The sequence below is a fragment of the Centroberyx affinis genome, unplaced genomic scaffold (assembly GCF_046629955.1).
Source record: "Centroberyx affinis isolate AG114_WGS23_722 - 3 ecotype Tasmania unplaced genomic scaffold, CSIRO-AGI_Caff_v1 ptg000950l_1, whole genome shotgun sequence".
NCBI lineage: Eukaryota > Metazoa > Chordata > Actinopteri > Beryciformes > Berycidae > Centroberyx > Centroberyx affinis.
The window spans coordinates 332,326-357,219 of record NW_027279524.1 but is presented as its reverse complement, the minus strand read 5'-3'; the positions used below and the strand labels follow the sequence as shown (position 1 = coordinate 357,219).

The window sequence follows — 24,894 nt, the reverse complement described above, 5'->3', positions numbered from 1 at the left end:
TTGGAGCTACGCTATGTTTTAATCGCGCTTGATGTTATATAACGTACAGCAGTGAAACCTGTCCCTCTGTCTGTCTTCTCTTGTCTGTTAGGCCCACAGAGACGAGATCCAACGCAAGTTTGATGCCTTAAGAGACAGCTGCGCGGTAAGCCGCTCCCTTCTCTTTTTTCTCTTTCTCACTTTCCAGGAATAGACAGCTCCTTCGGCATTGATTCAAATCCCAGTGGAATCATCACATATAACCAGCTTGACGATATACCGGCCACATCGTTCATCCATCCATATGCGTTTGTTTTCCCGGGATAAATTAGACCAACCTCACTTAAACATTAATGCTTCTTTTCTATTTTCATCAATCCTCAAACGACTCCCTGTGACTCTGAAAACAACACCCTCTCCTTTTCATGCTGCTCTTCTTCCTTTTTGATCCTTGTGGTGGAAAAATTGATACCTCCAGCTACAATTTCCATATTTCTTTGTTGGTGAAGTGTGCGACTAATAACCTTGGGGAAATTAGGTTATTATGTTTTGGGGGATTTAACCACCTTCAAAATCATATAGTTTGAAAACCACGACCATAGTGGTTAATACATAATGGTCTCCCTTTATCCCATTGCCCTACTTTTGAGATCCTCCCACTCGCAAGCTGTTCAGAAAGCATCCTCCATAGATTCAGCTGGCCGCTGTTCAGGCAAACACAGCAAAAGTTCAGCAACAAGCAGAGCTTTTAACGCCACTCTATTTTTAATGTGTGGACCTGTTTGTTCTGTGTACATCAGCTCTGAATACACTTTGCTAACATTAGGTGGTCATGCGCTTTGCTTAACCCTAGGAAAGAAATAGGAAAAAAGGTCATTTTGACATCGTGGTTATGGTGGACCACTAGAGAGTGGTTATTTCGAACTTCAGACAGACTGCACAGCCTGTACAGAACACTATTTTAATATTTAGATCCATCCTTTTTGCACAATCCATGCCTAATTTGTCTCAAGGCTTAAAAAGCATCTTTTTTCCTCAAAAGACCATATTGTCATGTAACTCACATCAGTTTGATACAATGATGGATACTGTGAATTTAGGTTATAAGATTTAAAGAATAAAAAGGCAGGTAAACTCTGTTTGCAAATAAAAACGTGGGTAAACTGAGCTTAGGTGGGTTTACCCGCCACAACACCCTGCTACTCAGTCTGTTCCATTGAAAGAGCAGGTGTTCCTCAAAATGTCGTTCTCTCAGTGTAAATATTATGTTAATTTGAAGTAAAGTGCATAGTGGGCCTGACTTACTGCCTATTTAACCAGGCTTTTTATTCGCTGTACTCCCACAGCGTTCACAAATAGTGTTGTGCAGTTTGTACTGAATAGTGTTGAGGATGCAAAGCTCCGGACGTGATTTACTGTCGGTCCGTGTGACGCTCTGTACATTGGGATGAGGAACGAGTTGAGGAGACGTGGAGGATTGCCAGATCACCACTGCATCCATTCCACCGTTGACTTCCTCTCCCCTACTTTAAGTATTTAGTTGCTGCTGTCAGACCCCCGCCTCAGGGGAGCAGAAGCACTGGCTCAGTGCAGAAGAGACAGCTAATTTACGTACTTAAAAGCTTTGCCTCTTTCCCTCCGCCGCCTTGTAGTTCTGCTTGGTACACAGGTTCCCATGAGAGCTGAAAATGAGGGGCTCTTAACTGCCAGCTTCATCAGCCTCTAACCCTCATTTCCATACAGCGTGCACAGTGGTGTTGGCTGATTAGGGGAAGGGAATGGTGCTGATGAATTGATTAGCCTGCACCTTGCTCTGGACACGGCCTGGGTGATACAAATAGCCTACATATCATTACAAAATGATAACTGCATTATATCACTAACCTAGATATCCACACCATGTGATGCAACAGGAGCAGATTTTATACTGTGTTGGGTGTCAGGTCAAGTATTTGTTTTCTCGCTTTGTGATCCACTCCACATGAACAATAACATGCAGTATACTATTCTTATACAGTACCTTGGGACTGTACTTACATTGTATAGTCTCAGTGTACTGTATATGAATGTATATGTATGTATATGCATAAAACATGCAGATTTATGCATTTATGCAGATACAGGCCGACATACATCTTTTAGGCTAACTTAAATAGTATACAACATAGTAAGTAGTATCAAACTGATGTCAATTATATGAGGATCAGTGTTGGCCTCATTACTCAAAAACATAATTTATTACTCATTGCTCATTTCTAGAGCTGCAACGATTAATCGATTAGTTGTCAACTATTAAATTAATCGCCAACTATTTTGATAATCGATTAATCAGTTTGAGTAATTTTTTAAGAAAAATAAGTCAAAATTCTCTGATTCCAGCTTCTTAAATGTGAATATTTTCTGGTTTCTTTACTCCTCTATGACAGTAAACTGAATATCTTTGGGTTGTGGACAAAACAAGACATTTGAGGACGTCATCTTGGGCTTTGGGAAACACTGATCCACATCTTTCACCATTTTCTGACATTTTATAGACCAAACAACTAATCGATTAATTGAGAAAATAATGGACAGATTAATCGACAATGAAAATAATTGTTAGTTGCAGCCCTACTCATTTCAAAACAATTGAATTACTTCATGACTTACTAATTTTATTATAAGTTATATGAGGATGGGGTCTTTTAAGGACAAAAAGTAGCATAAATTAATGCTTTTTTTCTGAAAATATAATTGAATTTTGTTTATATTGGTGGTTTGCCTTATGATGATCACTGACTAGAGGTCATAGTTTACCCACCTTTTTTTTTTACCACTGGTTCACTGTCTGTCTCCTATCCTGTAACGACATCCTCCTCATGACTGAAGTGGATTTAACATTAGACAGTAAGGGATCACCGCTTTCACCTGGTCTGTATTTTTTGTATAAAGAGTGGGTGTTCCTTATATTTTTGCCTGGCAGTCTGAGTGTCCTGATGACTCCCTGCAGGTGATCACAGACCTGGAGGAGCAGCTGACCACGCTGACCCAGGAGAACGCCGAGCTGAACCGCCAGAACTTCTACCTGTCCAAGCAGTTGGACGAGGCCACCGACGAGACCGAGGACCGTCTGCAGCTCAGCCAGGACGTGGACCGCCTGCGCCGGGAGGTGGCCGACCGCGAGATGCACCTCAACAACCAGAAACAGGTGCCTGGTTTAACACCTTTTGTGTTATTTTGAGTTTGCTTTACCGGGATAGTCCACTTTGTATAATTACGGCTTTTGATGTGAATGTGAGTATGTTTCTGTGTATGTTAGACCTGTGATGGTCTGGCGACCTGTCTAGGGTGTTTCCCTGGCCTCCACCCAATGTTCCACCCAACAGGCTTCACTCCCCTGGGACCCTGAAGTGTGTACTGCAAATTAATGAATATCAGAAAGCCTTTGATACATAAAAAAGTGTGTGTTCATGGGCATTGGAGGGGCACATAAAGATACTCACATAAGACAAGGTTCCTCAGTTAATCAAGTTTACACAGTAAACTTTTGATCATACATCATAAACATTCTCAGCCTTGATTCAGTGAGCTTTAGGCTTGTGGCATGATAGACACTTTCCTACATTCCCAAAGCAAACATACATTCATAGAAAAGGAGGGTTAGACCCATCTATTGGTTTGCTGATAGAGTGTGTCAGTATTGGCCTTTTATTAAAAATCGGTTATCCACCAGCTAATGTCATCAACCTCCAATGTGATGATGCAGCTTGTTTGATTAATTGGATAATTGATCAGTGCTACTCTGGTTGTCTATGGGAAGTCCTTAACCTGAATTGATTTTGAATTGACTGTTTGATCAGATTCCAGTATGCACAAATATTATTTGTATTATTAGTAGTGCTAGTAGTTGTGGTAGAAGTGGTAGCAGCAGTAGTAATAGTACTAGTAGTAGTAGTAGTAGTACTAGTAGTAGTGGTAGCAGTGGTAGCAGCAGTAGTAATAGTAGTAGTAGTAGCAATAGCATTAGTATTAGTATTATTATCCTTGGTTTCAATGGAGAGTTTTAGTGTTCCATGGTCTAAATGCTGTTCCAGAGGCTTTTCCACCATGACAAACACTGAATTCTTGTAGTTTTTGGCAAAAAAAGATATTTATTATCAGCACAAAATATCAGCTATTGTTAGTTCCAATAACAAAATCGATGTAGGCCTTCAAAACTCAAACTGGCCCAAGAAGTAGTACAAACGTATTATCTGTTTTACTCTATTCTCTTGCTCAATTTCCTTCCCACACCCCACTTCCCACCCACACCCACTGAGACACCTGGTTTTCACTTACAAAGAGTATGTCATATCTCCATATTAACTATGACAGCTGACCCAGACAGCCCTCCCAGCTCTGACAGTGTTAAGTGTAAATCAGGCAGCAGAAGCCCTTGGAATATTCCAGTGTTGTTATGTACTGTGTACTGGATGAAGCTGTGTGGCGAGCGATAGAGCGAGGAGGCTGTGTGATGTGTGCACTGCCCCTGTGGGAGGATGTGTGTGTGGGTGTTCTGTAGCGCTCTCCGTCCTGCTGGTTGTGTAACCAGCGATGGAAGTCATAGACGAGGGACGGGGTGGTGTGTGGGAGGGATGTGTCATCCCCATCACTCCCAGGTCGTGTCAGCTGTGGAAGCGTTGGACTTTAGAGGGCCGTGGTGTTGCCGCAGCACCAGCACAGGCTATATTTGTCTCCCAGTCCTTTGTCTAAAGCAGTGCGTAGTAAGACATGAAACAGAGAGCTTCGTGTAGGCCTCATGACTAACAAAGAAAAGCCTTCTGTGTCCAAATGTCATGTAAATAACTCCACAGGAGTATCGCTGTTGTTGTCGAAGGACCTTTTATAATTGCACTTTTGTTGTTTCTTTTTAATCATACTTGAATTGAAAGTTTACATGTTTTTTTACAAGTTGAATGAGTTTCATGACCCTTGGGCTCATGAAACCTTTTAAAGGAATATTATGTAAGATTGTCTGACTCCAGGGATGTAGCTCATGCTGCCTTCAGGTGCTCCTTGTAAGCTCCTGCTTCCGAGGTCAAAAGTCTTAAATATGACTTGTCTTGCATTCAAGTGCTTTTGATCAGAAATAATAACAAAGGGGACCCCATAACAAAAGTCTGTTTTTGGCTGATGTTTTACTTTAGGAATCAAGTGACACAGTAATACTTTGTGCTGCAGTGGCACAATGAAGAGGACAAATCAAAACCATGTCAGGCACATAAATAAAAATGTGTGACAACTAAAAGTTAAACAAAGAGTGAAAACAGAAACATCCAGCAATACTAGTTATTTACAATGGATGCCACAGAATACCATATCGTAATAAATTGCATTATTGTTATCATCAGTTATTGATATGTTTACATGCTGTCCACCCCCTAAATGTCACATCTCAGAAACTCTAGTCTTATAGAAAATTCCAACTCTCCCACTTTGATCACTACATTCAACAGCACTTGAAGGCTGCGATAGTGTTAGCCATCATGAACAAGTGCATAAATAATGACATAGCGTTGACCTGCTTACCTGCTTATTTGGGAGAAATACCAAGGCCTTTTCAGATTTACAAATGGCCATATTTATTTAGCCTGAACACTTATAAGGGGTTAAATGAGCTGGAGCTATAGGGGAGGAGCTATTTCGCAGCCCAGAAAAACTACATTGAGCTGAATACAGAGGATAACAACAAACCAAATGGGGAATGAATAGAAGTTCATCCTTCCACCGTATCTTTACACCTGTTGAGAAGATAGTAGGCGAGATTAAGGTGAAAATCCTTTCTCCTTGATTAAAGTTGGTCCTTATTATTGAGAACAAATGACAACCTGAGGAGTTGAAGTGTGTCCTTGGCACAGTTAGTGTGACAAAGCTATTTCTCATCTAAATCCTCTTGTTTTGTACCAGAACATTGAGACACTGAAGACCACATGCACCATGCTGGAGGAACAGGTTCTGGAGCTGGAGACCCTGAACGACGAGCTGCTGGAGAAGGAGAGGCAGTGGGACGCCTGGAGAGCAGCGCTGGAGGAGGAGAAGAACCAAGCTGAGAGGAGGACCAGAGAGGTCCAGAGACTGCTGGACACAGAGAAACAGAACAGGTGACAACCACACACACACACACGTTTGTATTACTATACTTTTAATTCATTCCTTAACCCCTAACTTCCTGGAATGAATCGAACATCACAGATTGTTGTAAGAGTATCCGGGGGTGGACTGGCAACATGTCCCCTCTTTGGAGGATTTCCCTCATATTACTATCCTCGTGAGGACATTTGGTCCTCATAAGTATGAAAATATAAATTAAACATACACACACACACGCACACAAGTTTAGGGAATACAGGCCTACATGAAAGTGGATTACTGGTTTGCATTTAAAAAAATGGTAACTGTAATCCATTAGTTATGAAAAAGACAGCATTCCCATTACAGGTGCACTGAAAAAATATGAAATTGCTCACTAAATGACTAAAAGACATTTGAAGGGAGAAAGGCATCATGATGGTGAGATACAAACATCATTACAGTAAATGTTAAATATGATTGCAGATGATTGCAATATTGACATTCTCATCTAATTGTCATCTACAAGCACAAACAAATGCATACAGTATGCACTTACAAACAAACAAAAACCATACAGTGGAATGCACACCTAAAATTGCATTGCATTATGACCATTACTGCAGTTACAATAAAGCGGTTAAAATGATTAATGAAATGGTTTAATTAATGGTTTGCTGTGTGCCCTCATCCTCTAGGCTTCGTGCAGACCAGCGCAGCTCTGAGTCTCGCCAGGCTGTGGAACAGGCGGTGAAGGAGCACAAGGCGGAGATCCTGGCCCTGCAGCAGGCCCTCAAAGACCAGAAACTCAAAGCCGAGAGCCTCTCCGACACCGTGAGCGTTTCCACACCGCTCACTAAGTATTTAGTATTTCCTGGTGAGCGGATCTTACAGTAAACTCTTCCTCCTTTCTGTCCTCAGTTGAACGACCTGGAGAAGAAGCACGCCATGCTGGAAATGAACGCCCGCAGTCTGCAGCAGAAGCTGGAGAGCGAGAGGGATCTGAAGCAGAGGTTGCTGGATGAGGTGCATTTAGTGTTTTCCCATATTGATTGTGATTTTGTATTTGTGAATTCACCGCAATAACAAATGTCAAAAAGTGCTGAAAGTACGAGACAATATGGGGCACCTCGGGCTTGAATTATGTGTTTGTGTTTATGAAATCCCTAGGAATGCTTCGTGCTTGTTCTCATTATATTACATTTACATTTTAGGCGTTCAGCTGGTGCCAACATTACAAGCAATCAATAGTACAGAGTGCAAGTGGCAAAGTTGCAGCGGCCAGACAATGATGTAACAACTGTTTTCCTCCACAGCAAGGGAAGCTGCAGCAGCAGATGGATGCTCAGAAGACCCACATCTTCCGTCTGACCCAGGGGCTGCAGGACGCTCTGGACCAGACTGACCTGCTGAAGACCGAGAGGACCGACTTGGAGTACCAGCTGGAGAACATCCAGGTACTGCTACACACACACACACATACACACACACACACACACATGCCCAGAGATGGTGTAGTTGCTGAGATTCCCACCCCTGCTGGGCTGGGAGTGAATCCTGCTGTTATCCTCCCCCTCATTTCTCCCCCACTCTTGTGTCCCTTAATAAAGACAAAACACCCTCGTAAACACGTACACGCCCCCCACCCACACTCTTTCCATAACACCTACAGTATGCACTCTCTTTCCCTCTTTCTCTCCCTCTCTCTCTCTCTCTACCTGTCTCTCTGTCATCCTCTCTGTGATAAGTAAAGTAGCCTACATGAAGAGAAATTCATGGCGGTAGTGATGTTCACTTAGCTCCACCTGCAGGCTGTGTACTCCCATGAGAAGGTGAAGATGGAGGGGACCATCACCCAGCAGACAAAGCTCATAGACTTCCTCCAGGCCCGGGTCGACCATGGCGGCTCCAAGAAGAAGAAGGTCAGATGTGATTTGAGATCAAATTGGATCAAACTATATCTTATCAGATCAGAGTTCCTACAAGGGTCTGGACTGTCTGGAAAAGTGTAAGAAATTCATTTGAGAAGTTTTGAATTGGTCAAAAAGTTTGGGAAACTACGGAAAAGAAAATGCTTTCAGTTGCGATACATGTGAGACTGATTTTATGTAGTTGTCCTCCCATTGTCATTCCTTGTATTGTGATATTTGTGATTGTGAAGAATAACCTTCATCTGTAGAGTGACATGACCAAGTTGACAGTCATATTGCTCAACCACTATCAACTTACATCATATTAAAACCAACCAAAGTCTTCATGTCTTCATATTCCACAAATAAAAATCTGTGGAAAAAAATATTCAAATTATCAAAAGTAAAATCTAGGAATGCTTCAAGTAGTCAGGGTCATGCCCTCTGACTGACAGAGGGAAGTCTACAGCGCCGTTATTTCATGGCACTCCACAGCTGCCATGATTTTCCACTTGTCCTAATATCGATATATCCAGAGGCACATTACTGTGGATACATCGATTCCAGTAGGCTGAATAACTTAATGTTCCTCTGGATGCTAGCAAAGGCACAAATTCACCCTTAGACAGTTCATTTCATTTTTGAGGATGTATTTTAAGAAGTCAGTATTTACGTAATCCTTTTGGATTAAAATGACAGGAGATGGTAACTGCTTAATGAGACACTTCACTCCTCTATACCTGAGTGCTATCAGACTTCATCCCTTGCGATAAAATAATTTTCTACAACAGTCCTTCCCCTCATGGTATATGTTTTGTGTGTGTGTGTGTGTGTGTGTTTGCTTGTGCTTGTGTGTGTGCTGGATTGTGCCTCAGGGTCTGTTTGGTCGTCGTCGAGAGGACCTCCTGGCTGCCATGGCTGCTCAGGCCCAGGCTCAGGGTCAGGGTCCGGGCCAGGGCCAGGTTCCCCCCGTCCCCGCCGTCCAGCCGGTGCCCCTGCAGTACAGCGACATGAAGTCGGCTCTGGACAAGGAGCGAGCTCGCTGCTCGGAGCTGGAAGACGCAATGCAGAAGATGAGAGTGGAGCTGCGATCCCTGAGAGAGGAAGGTGCGACCAGTCATCTACAGTGTCCACCACACCGGCTGTAACCCTTACTGACAAAAAGCGTCCACATCCACAGATCCACATATCTGTCTGTTATGTGACTTTGGAGAAACTGAAACTGAAATTAATTTTATGTCCTATTGCCTTCATATGATGAGCTGAAAGATTCAAGATATGTTTAAATTTGTTTATGAGTATGTTTGCTCTACCCAGATATTGCAGGGTGATGTACAGCAGTGATTTTCAATCCTTGTCCTGGACCCAGAGCACTGCTGATTTTCTATCCTACCAAGTATTTAATTGCAGTTAATTGAATTCACCTTGCATCCCAGGTGTAAATCAGTCCCTGATTAGATGGCAGGAATAAAAACCAGCAGGACAGATAACTGGGGACCCGATAACCAGGATTGAAAACCACTGATGTACAGTATGGATGTGTCTTGTAAGCCCATGTGGCCTGGACATCTAGAGTGCATGACACTGAAACAAATAATACTAATACTACTAATAATAATATTATTTGTAAAGCACTTTTCAAAACAGAGTTTATAGAAGAAACTGACAGATCACACAATACTTGACACAATTCAAACAGTATAAGTTACACTTTTTACAGATTATAATTATAGACTTCATGAAGAAGAGGGAATACAGCATGTTTTTGGAAAATGTTCCTATTTTAGCCAATAAGTGATGAGAACATAGAAATCATCCTTGTGTCCCCGGTAGATCATTTGCTCCAGTGCTCCATGCTAACACTTTAGCATACACTACGTAGAGTGATAGGTGACTAGCATTATCTCAAAAGTGAGAAAATAAGAACTTGTAGCAATTTGTCTCTTAGTTTTGTGTAGATGATTGGTAAAATTTACAGAAAATATGATACAAAAATAACACTGTTGAACTTCTACTAAAGTGTTAGCATGGAGTACTGGAGCAAATGATCTACCGGGGAAAAATTGATGATTTTGGTGTTTTTGTTCTTATCACTTAACAGGTAAGTTGAGCAACGAGCCAAACTCCAAAACACTTGGTGTATTCCTTTAAATAAAACCATATGATAGTTTAAAATCAACATGACAAAGTAATATATCAAATACAAAATAAAATAAATAAATAAATGAATCAATCACTCCACCCCCAGCGGTCCAGTACAAGGCTCTGGATCATGCTAACCCAGCCACCCCGGCCACAGCGCGGCAGCAGATGATGATGTCCGCCATGGTGAAGTCTCCTGAGCACCAGCAGGGCCCGAGCAGCCTGGCACCCGCCAACTCTGGACGCAGGAAGGACGCTGCAACACCCGAGGGTGAGTGGAGGGACGATGTGTGATGTGGAGCAACTTCCTTTCTCTCTCTCATAGACACACACATGCAGGCATACTTAACACATGCTTTACATATACTGGCACTTACTTGCACACAAGCACATATAGGCATGCACACACACACATACACACTCACTCACACACACACAATCACGCAATCTGACACACACAGACATACCGACACATGGGTCAGTTGTTGAGCTCTTATTATCCTTTTTCTCTCACACACCTTTCAGAGAGAAGGAGGGTCACTTTTGAAAGTAAGTTGTCCAAACTTGTGGTGCCTACAGTTTGGTCTGTTCTCTCTCTTCTCCTGCCTCATCCATATCCTTGAAAGGCCAGATTTTAAAAGCTCTGCACTCTTATCAAATGTCAGATCCCACCAGGCTGGTCAGGTGAGGCTGGGAAAACTTGTGTGTTCAAGTCGACTTCCTCTTTCTCAGTGCACAGCTTTAGAAATCTGAAGCATTTTATCTTGGTTGCTAAAGCTACGATCTGATTCGCAGAACTCTGCTCTGCTCTGCACCTTGACCCACTACAATCCCACCTGACCTCCACATCATACACTAACAGGGATGTATGATACACTCTGCAATGCACAAAACGCTGTTTGACCTTTTGAACCCATGCTCTGAAAACCTAAGGTTGCATGAGCCATACCTTAAAGGTATCATTCAGTCAGCGTATTTCCTCTTACAAAATAATCAAGGTTTCAATAACATAACCCAATCAGGTTTCTTAAAATTAAGATGACATGAAACTTTATTGATTCCTGTGGGGAAATTTGGTTGCTGCAGTAACACAATGGTTTCAGCAGGGAAAAGGAAAATATATAAGCACACAGCTGGAATATAAAAATGAGGAATGCAAAGTAGTAGACATAATAAAACATTAAAAGCAATCAAATAGAATCTAAATAATTGTGATTATGTAAACACATGTTGCCGACAATTTCAACACGTTAAGCAGACTGCAAAAGTATGAAGTATGAGGGAAAAAAGGAACTACTAACATTTCTGGATTTAATTACAGTTGTTGCTTGTATGAAACATATGTTTTATGTACAAGTAAATATATAAGTGTATAAATATATGTATGTATAAACACAGTGTTATAGAATATAAAAATATAAATATGTATACGGTATGAAATACTTGAACCATCATGAAAACGTAAATATAAATATTATATTTATAAATATATAAATAACAATGTGTAAAACTGAGGGTGCAGATATGAGTTTACGACAATATACATGATGAAAATATATACATGACATTAACAAGTAAACAAAAAAAACAATACACCATATCAATATATTTACAGATGCCGAAAGCATATGTACAGAATATACCATTTTGGATATGTGTTGCTAGCTGTCCCTTTTACAAAAACCCCAGAACGGAGGTAGCATATGAACAGACAAAAAGAATTGTCAGTAAATGCCAAAATTAGGGTACTGTCTGTGATATCATTAGTTGGTTTAGAAAACCCCCAGGATGGTTGCGCATGGCCCTGACATTCAATATCGATCCTGACTGAAAGGTCCTTGTAAGAGTAATCAATGGCTGCTGGCAGGCAGTTTGCATTCAGCCCTTGCTCTCAGCTCGGCTCCAAGCAGCCACATGTGAACATGAAAGGTGAATGTGCTCTGTCTTGTCTGATCTGCCACTTGAATAGGATCCAATTCAAATGACAAAGTCGGGGTGTTTCATCTTAGTTCTTGAAAACTACATTCTGTGAGATAACTGTAGCCCTCCAGCCTCACTCAAATACAGCTGGTCACTCCTGTCAGTGCCTGGAGGGGTAATGGAAAGATGATAGATGATGAGAGTAGGGCTGCAACCAACGATTATTTTCATTGTCGATTAATCTGTCGATTATTTTCTCGATTAATCGATTAGTTGTTTGGCCTATAAAATGTCAGAAAATGGTGAAAAATGTCAATCAGTGTTTCCCAAAGCCCAAGATGACGTCCTCAAATGTCTTGTTTTGTCCACAACCCAAAGATATTCAGTTTACTGTCATAGAGGAGTAAAGTAAAGTAAAGAAAATATTCACATTTAAGAAGCTGGAATCAGAGAATTTTGACTTATTTGTCTTAAAAAATTACTCAAACCGATTAATCGATTATCAAAATAGTTGGCGATTAATTTAATAGTCGACAACTAATCGATTAATCGATTAATCGTTGCGGCTCTAGATGAGAGAAAGTAATGCCATTGGTGATGAATGTTACAACACTTCCAGTCTACTAGAGAAGGTTCAGAAAACAACTTTGTGCTGGAGACAGAGAGACTTTCATATTGGTATAACTTTCATTAAGTTCCAGTGGACAGCAGGATGACGTAGTGAGATATAAGTCAACCAGAAGGACTGGATTCAAACTCTTGTGAAAGCAAGCATCTGTCCTGCTGAAGTGTCCTTGAGCAAGACACTGAAGCCCAACCAGCTCCAGGGCTGCTGCTCTGTAGCTGAGCCTGACCTCTGACCTCCCTATGGAGGGTGGGCAAGAGAAAAGAGAATTTCCCTATAAGGATCAATAAAGTATCACCAACAGATAATACTAATTTTGACTCTTTACTCACTCTGCGTCCTCCATACTGAACATATTAGTATGGCAGACATGATATTGACTGAATAATGCCTTCAAGGTGTAGCAGTGAGCGGGTACAACCAATGGGATTGATGGAATTAACCATATTCTGTTTCAAGCATTTTTTTCTTCAGAGTTTTCTTGCTTATGCCTTTTGCTGAACATCCTCAAGTTATTTTGGAAGCCTCCTTTTGTTAACCCGATTTCATAGCTGGTATGGCATGGTGTACTGAGGTTTTGAAGTGATGGATGTGCCTGTTAGCGTGTGTCTGATAAGACATACTGGAGCTGCCTGCCCTCACTGTGTTCCCTGACTGTATTCAGAGTATAGCCGTCGTATGAAGGACAGTCAGAGAGACAGAGAGAGGGAGAGGGAGAGAGAGAGGGTGCACCACAACACCCCTCACCGCTTCACAGTGGGACTCAACATGAGAGCTGCCAAGTGTACCGTGTGCCTGGATACTGTGCACTTTGGTCGTCAGGCCGCCACCTGTCTTGGTAAGTCCCGATACTGTCCCGCTGAGACCTAGAAAGACAAGGACAGCCTGAACCCTGTGCTCCATGTAACACTTATCAATTTAATATTTAAATTAAAAATTAGAAAATACAAAAATACAGTATACTATATTTCAATTTGTTGCCCATTTCCCCAAATGCAAAATTCAGGCTCTTTTTCCTTTTTTATTTTTTATTTTTTGTTTTTTTCAATTGTATAAATGAACATTTAAATATTGATTTGGGATGCTAAATGCGAGTGTTTATCACTTTAGAATGGGTGAGACCAAGGTGATGGCTGGACTTCTTATTCATTGGTGGGACCCATTGTCATTTTTAACAGTGTTTTCTTTCCTTCAGAATGTCACGCTTTGTGCCACCCAAAATGCTCCCCCTGCCTTCCAGCCACGTGTGGCCTGTCAAGCGACTGCGCCCTGCATCTGTCTGAGGGCCTGTGTCGGGACAAAGGCAGCTCCCCTGGCCAGCAGCTCAAAGAGGCCAGCGGACACATGCACCTGGAGGGCTGGATGAAGCAGCCCAGGTTAGCCAGGGAGACACTGAGACAGTGATAGGTCAACTACCACAGCTGGGTCAAAAATTATTTGTAGTAGTTCTTGTGGTGTGAGTTGGGTGGGGTTCACTGCATCATTGCAATTTGCATTTGGTGCATTCATATGCAGCTGTCAAACTAAACAATACATATTATGCTTCTTCACCTGCATGTTTTTTTATTTCTGACCAAAAAAGGCAACTGTCTGTGTCTGACACACAATTCTGAGAAAAGTAGAACTGATGTGCACATGAATGTGACAATAGTGTCAGGCAAATTGTCATTAAGTCACAGAAAAGTATGTTACATTGACTTGCAAACATTTTCTTGTGATTGTCTAAACTTTCTGGCACTGTTCTGTACCCCAAAATGTAACTGATCACAGATGAGGTTCATATAGCATCTATGCAGTCGCCTGCATCACCGGCTGGTGATGCTTCCTCTCAGACATTCTGTTTAGGTGCATGCATGCTGAACCTCATGATGGTGTGTGTGATTTACTAACTACATCTGTCGCGTCCTTCTCATCCATCAGTGTAGTCGTCTGGATCAATAAAGTGTGCTACCTCCATCTGAGACTGCTTCATTCACCCCCTCCCAACAGGCAGCCTGATGTTACTAAATGCAAGCCGGGGCCTGTGACATTTGAGCTACTCCCTCACAGGCACTCATTGTATTGTCCTATGTGGAAAAACACACCCATCTGGTGCTCAAACCAGTTTAAACTAGAAGGGCACTCAGAGAGCGCAGACCTCCGCCAAGGTTCGTGCTATTATTGCTTGTTCGTGAGTCGGATCCGGATCCGCTCCAAAATTTAATGGGTTCTTCCTTGGCCCATGCTACACCCTTCAAAGAGCTTCCTGCAAATTCTGTTTGACCCAGCTCTGTCGTCCACGCTTCTTAGTGATCCAGTTGCATTGCCTTGTGTGTCTGCAGGAATGGGAAGCGAGGCCAGGGCTGGGAGAGGAAGTATGTGGTCCTGGACGGGACTAAAGTGTCTATCTACGAGATAGAGCCCAGAGAAGGTTGTTCTGTTTTACCTGTTAGCTCAACATTAGAATACATAGTGCTACTAGAGTTGATAATTTTTTCACCTGCTGAATACAGTCTCTAGTTACAAACCTGCTTGTTCCGTGTGTGTTATTCAGACTCAGTGAAGCCGCTGGAAGAGTTCGACCTGTGTCTGTCAGATGGAGAGGTGATGGTTCATGGAGCAGTAGGAGCATCTGAGCTACCCAACACCGCCAAGTCAGGTACACAAGACATGTGCTACACTCAAAGCATTAGGACCACTTTCCTAATATTGACGTGCACCCTCTTTTGCACAATCTGTCTGTTGTCTGAAGGCTTAAAAATCCTCATTCAGCCTGTCCCTTCCACTTCATCTGCATCTCTCCTTCATGGAAAGAGCAGGTCCTATAGTTTATATAGCACATCACAATCTCTCTCAGTATATGACGGCCATTAGTCCTTTAGCCCTGTATCTCAAAGAAACACAGAATAATCACTCCTTTAGACTCAAAAGTAGTGGTTCTCAAAGTGGAGTCTGGAGACCCCCAGGGATCATTTAGGCGATTCCTGCGGGTTCCCAGCAAAATGAAGAGTAGTGTAATTTCACTATAATTCACTAGAAATTATCCCAGTCAGAGAGTGTATAAGAATAGCTCTTTTAATCATAGGTTTCACTCTCACCACTATTATTTCACCACATGTGGGCAGTAATACAATTCAACACTAAATCAACAACAACAAAAACCATATGGGAGTCCCTGGGATGGAATCTTATCAAATGATGGTCTGTGACCTGATGTGTGTCAATTTGCGGGTCTGTGGCATGAAAACGTTTGAGAACCGCTGCTCTAAAGGAGGGATCTCTGCTGTGTCTCTAAAGTTTAGCCTCCCTTGTTCCCTGTGCGTCAGATGTTCCCTACGTCCTGAAGCTGGAGTCCCACTCCCACTCCCCCTGCTGGCCTGTACAGTCTCTGTACTTCATGGCTCCCAGCTTCCCAGACAAGCAGCGCTGGGTGGCCGTCATGGAGTCTGTGGTGGCCGGGGGGCGAGCCTCCCGGGAGAAGGCTGAGGCCGACGCAGTGAGTATCTCTGGAGCAGCTGGGGCTACCGGGGCAATTGGCTCTCTGCGTCCTGGATGTCTGCTGACTCAAATCATAAACAGTTACGACCACAGTCATAGATAATTGCCTTGTCTATGGCTCTGGTTGTAACTTGCTGTTTTACTGTATGGGGGTTATTCATGAGCAGTGATTATACCTTCTGTAGTCTTTTAATCCAGTTTCTAACACAGGTGGTCAGTTTGACTGCAGTTGTCTTTTTATGGATAACCCCCAATTTCACTTATATGTGTCGTTAATTGTCCCCTTCTTCTCTCCTCTTCTCTCTTTCTCTCTCTTTCTCTTTCTCACTCCTGTTTGTTGCTTTTTCATCATGCCACACTGTATGTCCGGTATATGGGCATGTTTTGTTGATTTGCTCTATTCTACCCATTCCATTGGGTTTCATTGCGCACATAGGCTGCTGTGTCCAAAAGACAAATGGTTCTGTCTCCCCTGGTCCAGGTAAAGAGTTACAAAGATACAGACACAAGACTCACTGACACACACACACACACACACACACACGGACACACACACACACACACACACACACTGCACATCTGCATATCTCTCATAAGGCACAGTGGTGCATGTCTGACATTGTGTTGGTTTGTCATCTTCCCTGCTGTGCTCACCTCACCTGCTGTGACCACTCCTCACTCCTCTCACTGTCCTCTGCTACACCGTCATTTACTGTACAAACACCTTGTTGAGGTAATTGTTTGAATGTTGCTGAAATAACCCAACCTATATTCCTCCCTGTCTTTGGTGTTCTGTATTTACAACCACTGTGCACATATTCTCACCAAGATGTCTGATCATCTTTGGATTGATCCTCTTTGGCTGTCCTGTCCAGAGGACTAAGGATCAGACAGTGGGTCTCTACCTGCTCATGTAGTTGTCTGTGTTTTTACCCCGCTGCCTCTCTGCACACTATTTAGAGATTGGGACTCAAGTCACGTGACTTGAATTCATCTGTGAGACACAAGTCACAAATTGGCCACATGAAACTTGACTGAACAAAAAATAAAATTCCTTTGACTTGACTTAAATTTGCGTTCTTAAGAGTTGAAACTAATATTTTGTAAGCATTTTTGTTTTTGTTTTGCCAGCATATAGCATGTGACATGAGTGTTTTCCCATGATGATTCATCAAGAGGTAAATTTAGTCCAGTCAGTCAATGGTAATACTTCACTCCTTTCGACCTGTGCACTATCAAACCTCTTCACAGTTTACAGCATTTGAGAAAATAGTTTTCCACAAATCATGTCTGTTCTTTATTGAGCAGTACAAGTAATAGAAGTAAAAGTTATATTATTGTGAATTTCACTCTAGGAAGCTTCACGGCTTAGGTGGGAATCTTTACCAAACTCCTCAATCCTCTTCTCATATTCGGAAATAACTAGCCATCATCACCATAAATGCACCATGGCACTGTACAGAATCTGTCAGTGTTTCTCTGCTGCATTGTGATCATTTGCTCTATTAGACTTAGAATATGTAGATTTTAATCTACAATATAATTAGAGATTTAAATATTAACAATTCACGTAAACTAACAATTAGATTTGGCTCAACTCACTTTCTACTTGTGACTTGACTTGATTAGCCAGGCTTGGAACTTGGTACTTGACCTGAAACTTGACCTTTATGAATTGGGCTTTGACTTGGCTCTCATGACTTAAGACTGACTTGTGACTCGAGCAAAGGTGACCTGGTCCCACCTCTGGCACTGTTACCTGCATATAGTCCTTCAGCCCTCCAACCCCTCTGTTCTGCTCCCTGCTGAGCTCCCTCTCTCTCAGGTCACGTTGAGGTCGTGGCTCCGCTGACGCTTCACTTCTCTCTGCTCTTTCAGAAGCTACTAGGAAACTCTCTCCTGAAACTGGAGGGAGACGACAGGCTGGATATCAACTGCACCCTTCCTCTCACAGATCAGGTACTGGCATACTTAGAGTTCAAGATCCTTTTATTGTCATATGCATAAAAAGACAATGAAAAGCTTCATCACTGGCTCATCCTTATTCCAGACTCAGTGAATACAGACTCTACATAAACATAAGGAGGGTGTGGTATTGGAGAGAACTGGTAGAGTTGGCCATACACATCACTATACTTTCAGTTTATTGCTTACATATGTATTTACTCATTTAATTTTAGACATTTTGCATTTTAATCATCAGACACCCTTATCCACAGCAGCAGTTATAATGTTCAGCAGTAGAGTAATCCTAAATGTGTGAAGGGAGATGGAGTACACTGTGGACTTGCAACCTGTCGTTCTTATTTGAACTTTCACCCTGTCCGAGAGTAATGGTTGTGGTTATGTTGTGGTTATGTGCCACAGATAGTGCTGGTGGGCTCTGAAGAGGGTCTGTACGCCCTGAACGTTATCAAGAACTCCCTGACCCACATCCCTGGGCTGGGATCAGTCTTTCAGATCCACATCATCAAAGAGCAGGAGAAGCTGCTGATGATCGTTGGTGAGATCTCCGCCTTTGCCATGTCAATAAATGATAACTGTCAAGTGAACAGAAAAACACGGCAGGATTGGGGTGAATTCACTTCCAGTTTAATCAATTCAGGAAGTGGATTTTCTTTTTAAGTCACAAAGTGAATATGTTCTGCTATGAAAAGCCATTTATATCCAGCCCATTGGCCTGATTGGCCTGATGGAGGCGCTATAATTAATGGTCAAAATTTCAACCTTTGAAAAGTGCTACACCGCCTGTCTAATTTTGATAAAGCTTAAAGCAATGATGCATCTTATTACTGACTGGCCCGAGGGCTGCCTGCATCATTTGTGGGGGACATGTCTCACTTGTTATTATATGAACTGAGTGAATTAGAAGCTAATTGTCACCTGAAACAAGTGCAACCTCGGCTGATGTGTAAAGTCTGTCTGTGTCCTGCAGGGGATGAGAGGGCGCTCTGCCTGGTGGAGATTAAGAAAGTGAAGCAGTCTCTGGCCCAGTCCCACCTGCCCAACCAGTCTGAACTGGCTCCTTACATCTTTGAGACGGTCAAGGGCTGCCATCTGTTTGCTGCTGGGAGAGTAGGTCTTCTTCTCCTCTTCCTGTCAAAGTTCAGATTAAGCAGGTCATGTGTTTCAGGGCAATAGGGTTTTCTCTTACTTATTGATGGAAAAATGACATTTTACAACTTGACTTTATAAGCTGACAGTGTGTATTCTCTTTACAGATAGACAATGGGCCTTGTATATGTGCTGCAATGCCCAATAAAATAACCATTCTGCGCTACAATGACAATCTCAACAAATTCTGCATTCGTAAGGTGGGTATGAGCAGCCATATGTCCCATAAGTACATAATATACATTCTAACACAAAGTGGAAAACTTAAGTATGTAAACCATAGAATGCGAAACTTGCTCTACTGAAACAGTCATCACTTCGTAAAATGAGGAATGTAAAAAAAAAAAAAAAAAAAAAGGTAGAAAAGAATTGAAAAAGAAAAAAGGAGTCCTGATACTAAATTAATGGGAGTGATCTGTCCCAAAATCTGAAATCCTGAAAAAGCTGAATAATCACATCCCAAGGTGGGGACATCAGATTAAATAACATTCACACAGTCTGTCAATAAACAATGATTTTACACCAAACACAAAGAACCAACAGTGCATTGATCTCAGTCCAGCACAGCAGAACTGACTGAGATGAATTCAGGTTCCATGCAATCGATTCAGCAGATTGGATTTTCTTCAGAAGTAGAAAGCAGAGACTTTTTGCCACTAAAGGTTTAAACAAAAACAAGCAGCGTCCTTCACTCGCCTCTCCGTCCTTCGTCCCTCAGGAGATTGAGACCCTGGAGCCCTGCAGCTGCATCCACCTGACCAGCTACAGCATCATCATCGGCACCAACAAGTTCTACGAGATTGAGATGAAGCAGTTTGTGCTCGAGGGTGAGGATGGAAGTAGAATATTGTTAATATTAACAGCAGTTGTTTGGGTGTTTTTCTCACTTGAAAAAAAACATACTACCAAAAATACATGGGTTGGAAGGAGAAAATAAGCATAATTTTCTTCATTCCTGAAAACTGTACTTTTTGCAGAAGCGTGGTTTTCATCCCACAAAAGTAATATATAGCACCGCCTACATGAAGCTAATTTCTGTACTGGAACAAAGTATTTTACTGAAGTCGCACCTGCTTGGAGTAACAGGTCGGTGGGGTTTGGTACATAGGACAATATAGCAGGTACCTGAGAAGTTAGACAATCACAGGAAAGCATTTGAGAGTCATTTAAATTACTGACCTACCTGACACTATCTAACCCCACACTGAATCAAGTACTAGTATGTGACCCAGCTGTGGTTGTGCCTCTTCTGTCTTGTCCTCTGTAGAGTTCCTGGATAAGAACGACGTGTCGTTGGCCTCGGCGGTGTTTGCTGCCTCGTCCCACAGCTTCCCCATCTCCATCATGCAGGTGGCCAGCAGCATGCAGAAGGAGGAGTACCTGCTGTGCTTTCATGGTGAGCTCACAACAACTACTGTATGCAGTGTAATTCCCTATTTACCAAAGGGGACGATGTGTAGTGCTGAACAGGGCAGATTAAAAGCTTTACTACAGTAAGACCTCCAGGCGGTCATCACCATTAGAATCACCAATATAAACAAAATAAGAGTATATACTATTTAGCATAGTAGTAATTTGTTTTATTCCCTTGAAAAGACCCTATATTCATGTAACGTACATCAGTGTCACACGTTTTACTGTATACAATGAACTTAGGTCATGAAGATTTATATTAGCTTGAAAAGGTGGGTAACACCATTCACAAATAAAAAGGTGAGTCTAAGTGGGTGGGTCCACTATGTCATGAGCTGCAATCAGGTATGACACTTGCTATATATACTTGATCTTGTTGTTCTGAGTGTAATGAAGAGCAAAGATCAAGCGGAAATTGCCAGAAATGTATTTTGAAGCCATATCTAAAAAATCACATCAGGGAGCCTTCAGGGTCAATGTTCCCTCTAGATAGTTGGAAACCTACATCTAATAATTTATCACACTGACCAAATATTAATATCCTGTCATCAGTCACTGCTCCACTTGTCTCCAGAGGTTTAGAGGACATAAGTGGGTTTCTAAGTTTTGGTGGTAAATGACATTAGATGCCAGGACTTTGCCCTGGTTTAGTTTGGAGTCGCCCCTGCACGACAGCGCTGACAGTGCTGCCTGAGGCTACACACCATTGTAAAACAACACAAGGCAGCTAGAGGAGTGTGCAGTAAGCTTTGTTTCTGTGGCAGAGTTTGGAGTGTTTGTGGACGCGTACGGCCGAAGGAGCCGCACTGAGGACATCAAGTGGAGCCGTCTGCCTCTGGCCTTTGGTGCGTAGGCTTCATCACTTCCACTGCTTTACACTGCTTGATTAACTGTACATGCAGATATAAATACAAACAACAAATGGCTGCCATCTTAATCATTCTGTCCCCATCCTCCTCTGGTGCAGCCTACAGAGAGCCCTACTTATTCGTCACCTACTTCAACTCCTTGGATGTGGTTGAGGTTCAGGGACACGCTGCTTTGGGGTGAGACAGACAGAAAACACATTCTCAAAACACTTTGATTGCGAGTTACATTTCCTCACATCGCTGTCCCTGCTTGCAGCCCTCCAGTGCTGGCCCACCTGGACATCCCGAACCCTCGCTACCTGGGCCCGGCCATCTCCTCCGGGGCCATCTACCTGGCCTCCTCCTACCAGAACAAGCTGCGGGTCATCTGCTGCAAGGGCAGCCTGATCAGAGAGTCTGGAGAGCTGCAGAGGACCGGCTCCAGCCGAGGGTCAGCTCCCCCTGTCATGTTTGACTGATTTAGTTTAAGTGATAAAACCAGAAAGAGAGAGAAAAAATTACAGAAAGCGTAGGTGAGATTAAAAAAAACTGCAAAGGCTTACGAAAAAATCTCAGGATTACCTTTCTGTTGCATTTAGGAACTTGGGTTTGTTGGTAATACTCAGTGTGCTTCACTACAGCACAAGATTTACCAAACCAAAACAATCAGGGTTTGTTTTTTCATTGGATAGGCCAACAGTGCCATCTGCTGTATCAAGAAGCTCCAGTCTGAATGCACTCGAAAGCAGAGTTTGCACAGATTATTCCTATGATCTTGGAAATTTCCGTCTAGATTTGCAGACAGGAACAAGCCTCTTTTAACATAATAGAGTCTAAGGCTGAATACAGAAACACAAAATCAGATTTTTGTGTCACATATTTGATCTTTTTTTCTGTTTGAAGTTTAGACAGCCATGAGGAGATCTATAATACAAAGACTCACAAAATATCAGATTTTCTGTTGAACTGCAGTTTAATAAGCGATGTCATGGAGACATTCTGGAGCTGCTTCATTTACAATTAATGTAGAACAGCTTTGTGGACTCTGGAATTATTCAGTCATTTGCCCATATGTATGCATAATATTAGTCATTTGCCCATAATATGAGAACATTTACTGGTTCAAAACTGATGTACTTCATTTAGAATTATTCTGCTTTATTGCATTCACAATTATTAATTCAGTCACTGCCTGTCCGCTCTGTGTTTTCCCACAGGAGTCCCAGTAAGCGCGGCCCGCCCACCTACACCGAGCACATCTCCAAGCGCCTGGCCTCGGGCCCCGGCAGCCACGAGGGCCTGCACCGGGAGCCCAGCACCCCGCACCGCTACCGCGAGGGCCGAACCGAGTTCAGACGGGACAAGTCTCCCGCCCGGCCGCTGGACAGGGAGAAGTCGCCCGGCAGGGTGCTGGACAGCCGCAGGGAGCGGTCCCCCGGGAGGTTCGGGGACAGCACCCGCCTCCATGCAGGCTCCGTCCGAACACAGCTCACCCCTGTTAACAAGGTGCTGCAACACACACACACACACACACACAGAACACAGGGTTCCGTTACAAAAGGAAGGAATAGGGATCCAGTCTGTAAAAGTGTTGACATTTTGTTTTAAGTTTTTGGACTTAAGTTACCTGCTATACTTCTAGAGGTAAAATAATTAGTTTTCATTTGTGCTACCAGCCACTTTTTAACTACAGGAGTCACTTCATCTAAATGGTGGATATTCTCATTTTGGGACAAACCCTACGGAAGCCCTGAAAGGCAAGACAAAACTACAAATTAAACACAAGAGGCTTTGACATGCATGTGCAGACTTCCTTTTTTAGTTTATTTCACTCATCTGGATATCACTCCTCATGGATTCACTCAACCTCCAGTCACAGAGGGTTTGAATGAATGAGGTTCTCCTGTAATTTAAATGACAAAAGTACAGCGATCTCATAATTTAAAAGTGTCTCCTTTTCAAATGGTGGATATGTAAATTTGTGGGATGAATTTCTGTTAAAGCAGTAGATGTGACCCTTTGCTCGTGTCCGTGTCTTGCAGGTGTGGGATCAGTCGTCGGTGTGAATCCAGTTCCCTGCCTGCTCCTGAATGGAGGCTGAGGAGAAACGATGGGAAACCCCTGTCCACTCTGCACACGCACACACACACACGCGCACACACACACGTACACACAGCCACGGCATCCAGGCTGACTGACCGCTGACCAGTCAGCCCCATCGCCTGTACATAGTGCAATCTCAGTTCCTCATTCAACAACACGTCAACTTGCACTGGGAGACGTTTCCTTTGACAATCTTCTCTTTTCTGATACAAGCTTTCACGGGAATCGGGCAGATTCGGTGGCAGGGAAACTATGTCGATCTACGGATCAAGAGAATCCTCTTTATAATATATAACCAGAGTTGTAAATATAGCTGTCTGAGTTTTTTATAGATAAAGGGAATAGTAGGCTGGTAAAGCCATGTCTATTTTTTTTAAAAATGCGTTTCTAACGATGTTGCAGGGAGATAAATGATGTCGCTGGGAGAGAAATCCAATATCAACATTTCATGATAATCTGAAATATATCGCATTAGGTTTTCTCTGTTTGGAGAATTACACCAACATTCAGTTACCCACTTCAGTCAGAACGAGAACAGGTTTGGAGGCAACACTTTGCACACGAGATTGGATTTGAACAGGAGTCAAACTCGTTCTTGTTACACGACCAGTCTTCTTCTTTGGATCAAGTGTATGGTCCTCTTGACTAAATGGACTTTGATATGTAATTGCATATGATCGCTTTATTGACAGTTGTCGTCTGGCCATACTTTGTAAAACAATGACAGCAATGTTTTGCTCCAAGTGTTCCTTGTGTTGTTTTAGCATACCTAAGATGATTAAACATCCAGCTTCGCCTCTGATGACAGATGTCTGGCAGTCAGGCTGGCCCACCGGCCCTCAGCTTGCTCTTAGTCTGCTGCTGCTGCTGCTGATTATGGTACAGATGTCCTGTTCTTACTTCTGTGCAGTGAACTATGAAGTCCAGTAATCGTCAGGGGTCGTCACTTTCTATTATCGCTTCCTTTAGAGCCAATAAGAGAACCTCCATTTGTCGCATCAAAGAGCATGAGTAACTTAGAGCAGCACTTGTCGCTTTTTGACCTTGATTCTTTTTCTTGGTTGTGTTTTTTCTGTCATGTATCCACTTGAATTTGCATTCAATGAGTAGACATTGATGTGAGACAATAACTTAAAGATTTTCTTGATTTTTAAAAATGTATACCAGTACATACATTAAACATGATTGACCTCAAGTGTTTCACCGTTTTCTTCTTTGTGTGTTTTCAGCTGCAAGTCTTACTTTGCATTTCATCATTTTTCTCACCAAGTGTGAG

General features: G+C 42.5%; 1 protein-coding gene across 1 annotated transcript in view; it reads left to right on the top strand.

Moving 5' to 3' along the window:
* LOC139646153 (citron Rho-interacting kinase) overlaps positions 1 to 23,581 on the top strand; it is a 38,561-nt gene extending 14,980 nt beyond the window's left edge. The window contains exons 13-39 of the mRNA XM_071522082.1: positions 92 to 145; positions 2,969 to 3,166; positions 5,905 to 6,098; positions 6,765 to 6,900; positions 6,988 to 7,092; positions 7,383 to 7,523; positions 7,866 to 7,988; positions 8,852 to 9,083; positions 10,225 to 10,389; positions 10,644 to 10,667; positions 13,328 to 13,501; positions 13,859 to 14,039; positions 14,985 to 15,073; positions 15,197 to 15,301; positions 15,969 to 16,138; positions 16,577 to 16,621; positions 18,019 to 18,099; positions 18,508 to 18,643; positions 19,076 to 19,215; positions 19,362 to 19,454; positions 19,973 to 20,081; positions 20,522 to 20,650; positions 21,432 to 21,512; positions 21,635 to 21,713; positions 21,793 to 21,966; positions 22,733 to 23,021; positions 23,558 to 23,581. Of these exons, the coding sequence (XP_071378183.1) occupies positions 92 to 145; positions 2,969 to 3,166; positions 5,905 to 6,098; positions 6,765 to 6,900; positions 6,988 to 7,092; positions 7,383 to 7,523; positions 7,866 to 7,988; positions 8,852 to 9,083; positions 10,225 to 10,389; positions 10,644 to 10,667; positions 13,328 to 13,501; positions 13,859 to 14,039; positions 14,985 to 15,073; positions 15,197 to 15,301; positions 15,969 to 16,138; positions 16,577 to 16,621; positions 18,019 to 18,099; positions 18,508 to 18,643; positions 19,076 to 19,215; positions 19,362 to 19,454; positions 19,973 to 20,081; positions 20,522 to 20,650; positions 21,432 to 21,512; positions 21,635 to 21,713; positions 21,793 to 21,966; positions 22,733 to 23,021; positions 23,558 to 23,581 (3,471 nt within the window). The remainder of the gene's footprint in view (positions 1 to 91; positions 146 to 2,968; positions 3,167 to 5,904; positions 6,099 to 6,764; positions 6,901 to 6,987; positions 7,093 to 7,382; positions 7,524 to 7,865; positions 7,989 to 8,851; positions 9,084 to 10,224; positions 10,390 to 10,643; positions 10,668 to 13,327; positions 13,502 to 13,858; positions 14,040 to 14,984; positions 15,074 to 15,196; positions 15,302 to 15,968; positions 16,139 to 16,576; positions 16,622 to 18,018; positions 18,100 to 18,507; positions 18,644 to 19,075; positions 19,216 to 19,361; positions 19,455 to 19,972; positions 20,082 to 20,521; positions 20,651 to 21,431; positions 21,513 to 21,634; positions 21,714 to 21,792; positions 21,967 to 22,732; positions 23,022 to 23,557) is intronic.
* Positions 23,582 to 24,894: the final 1,313 nt, after the last annotated feature.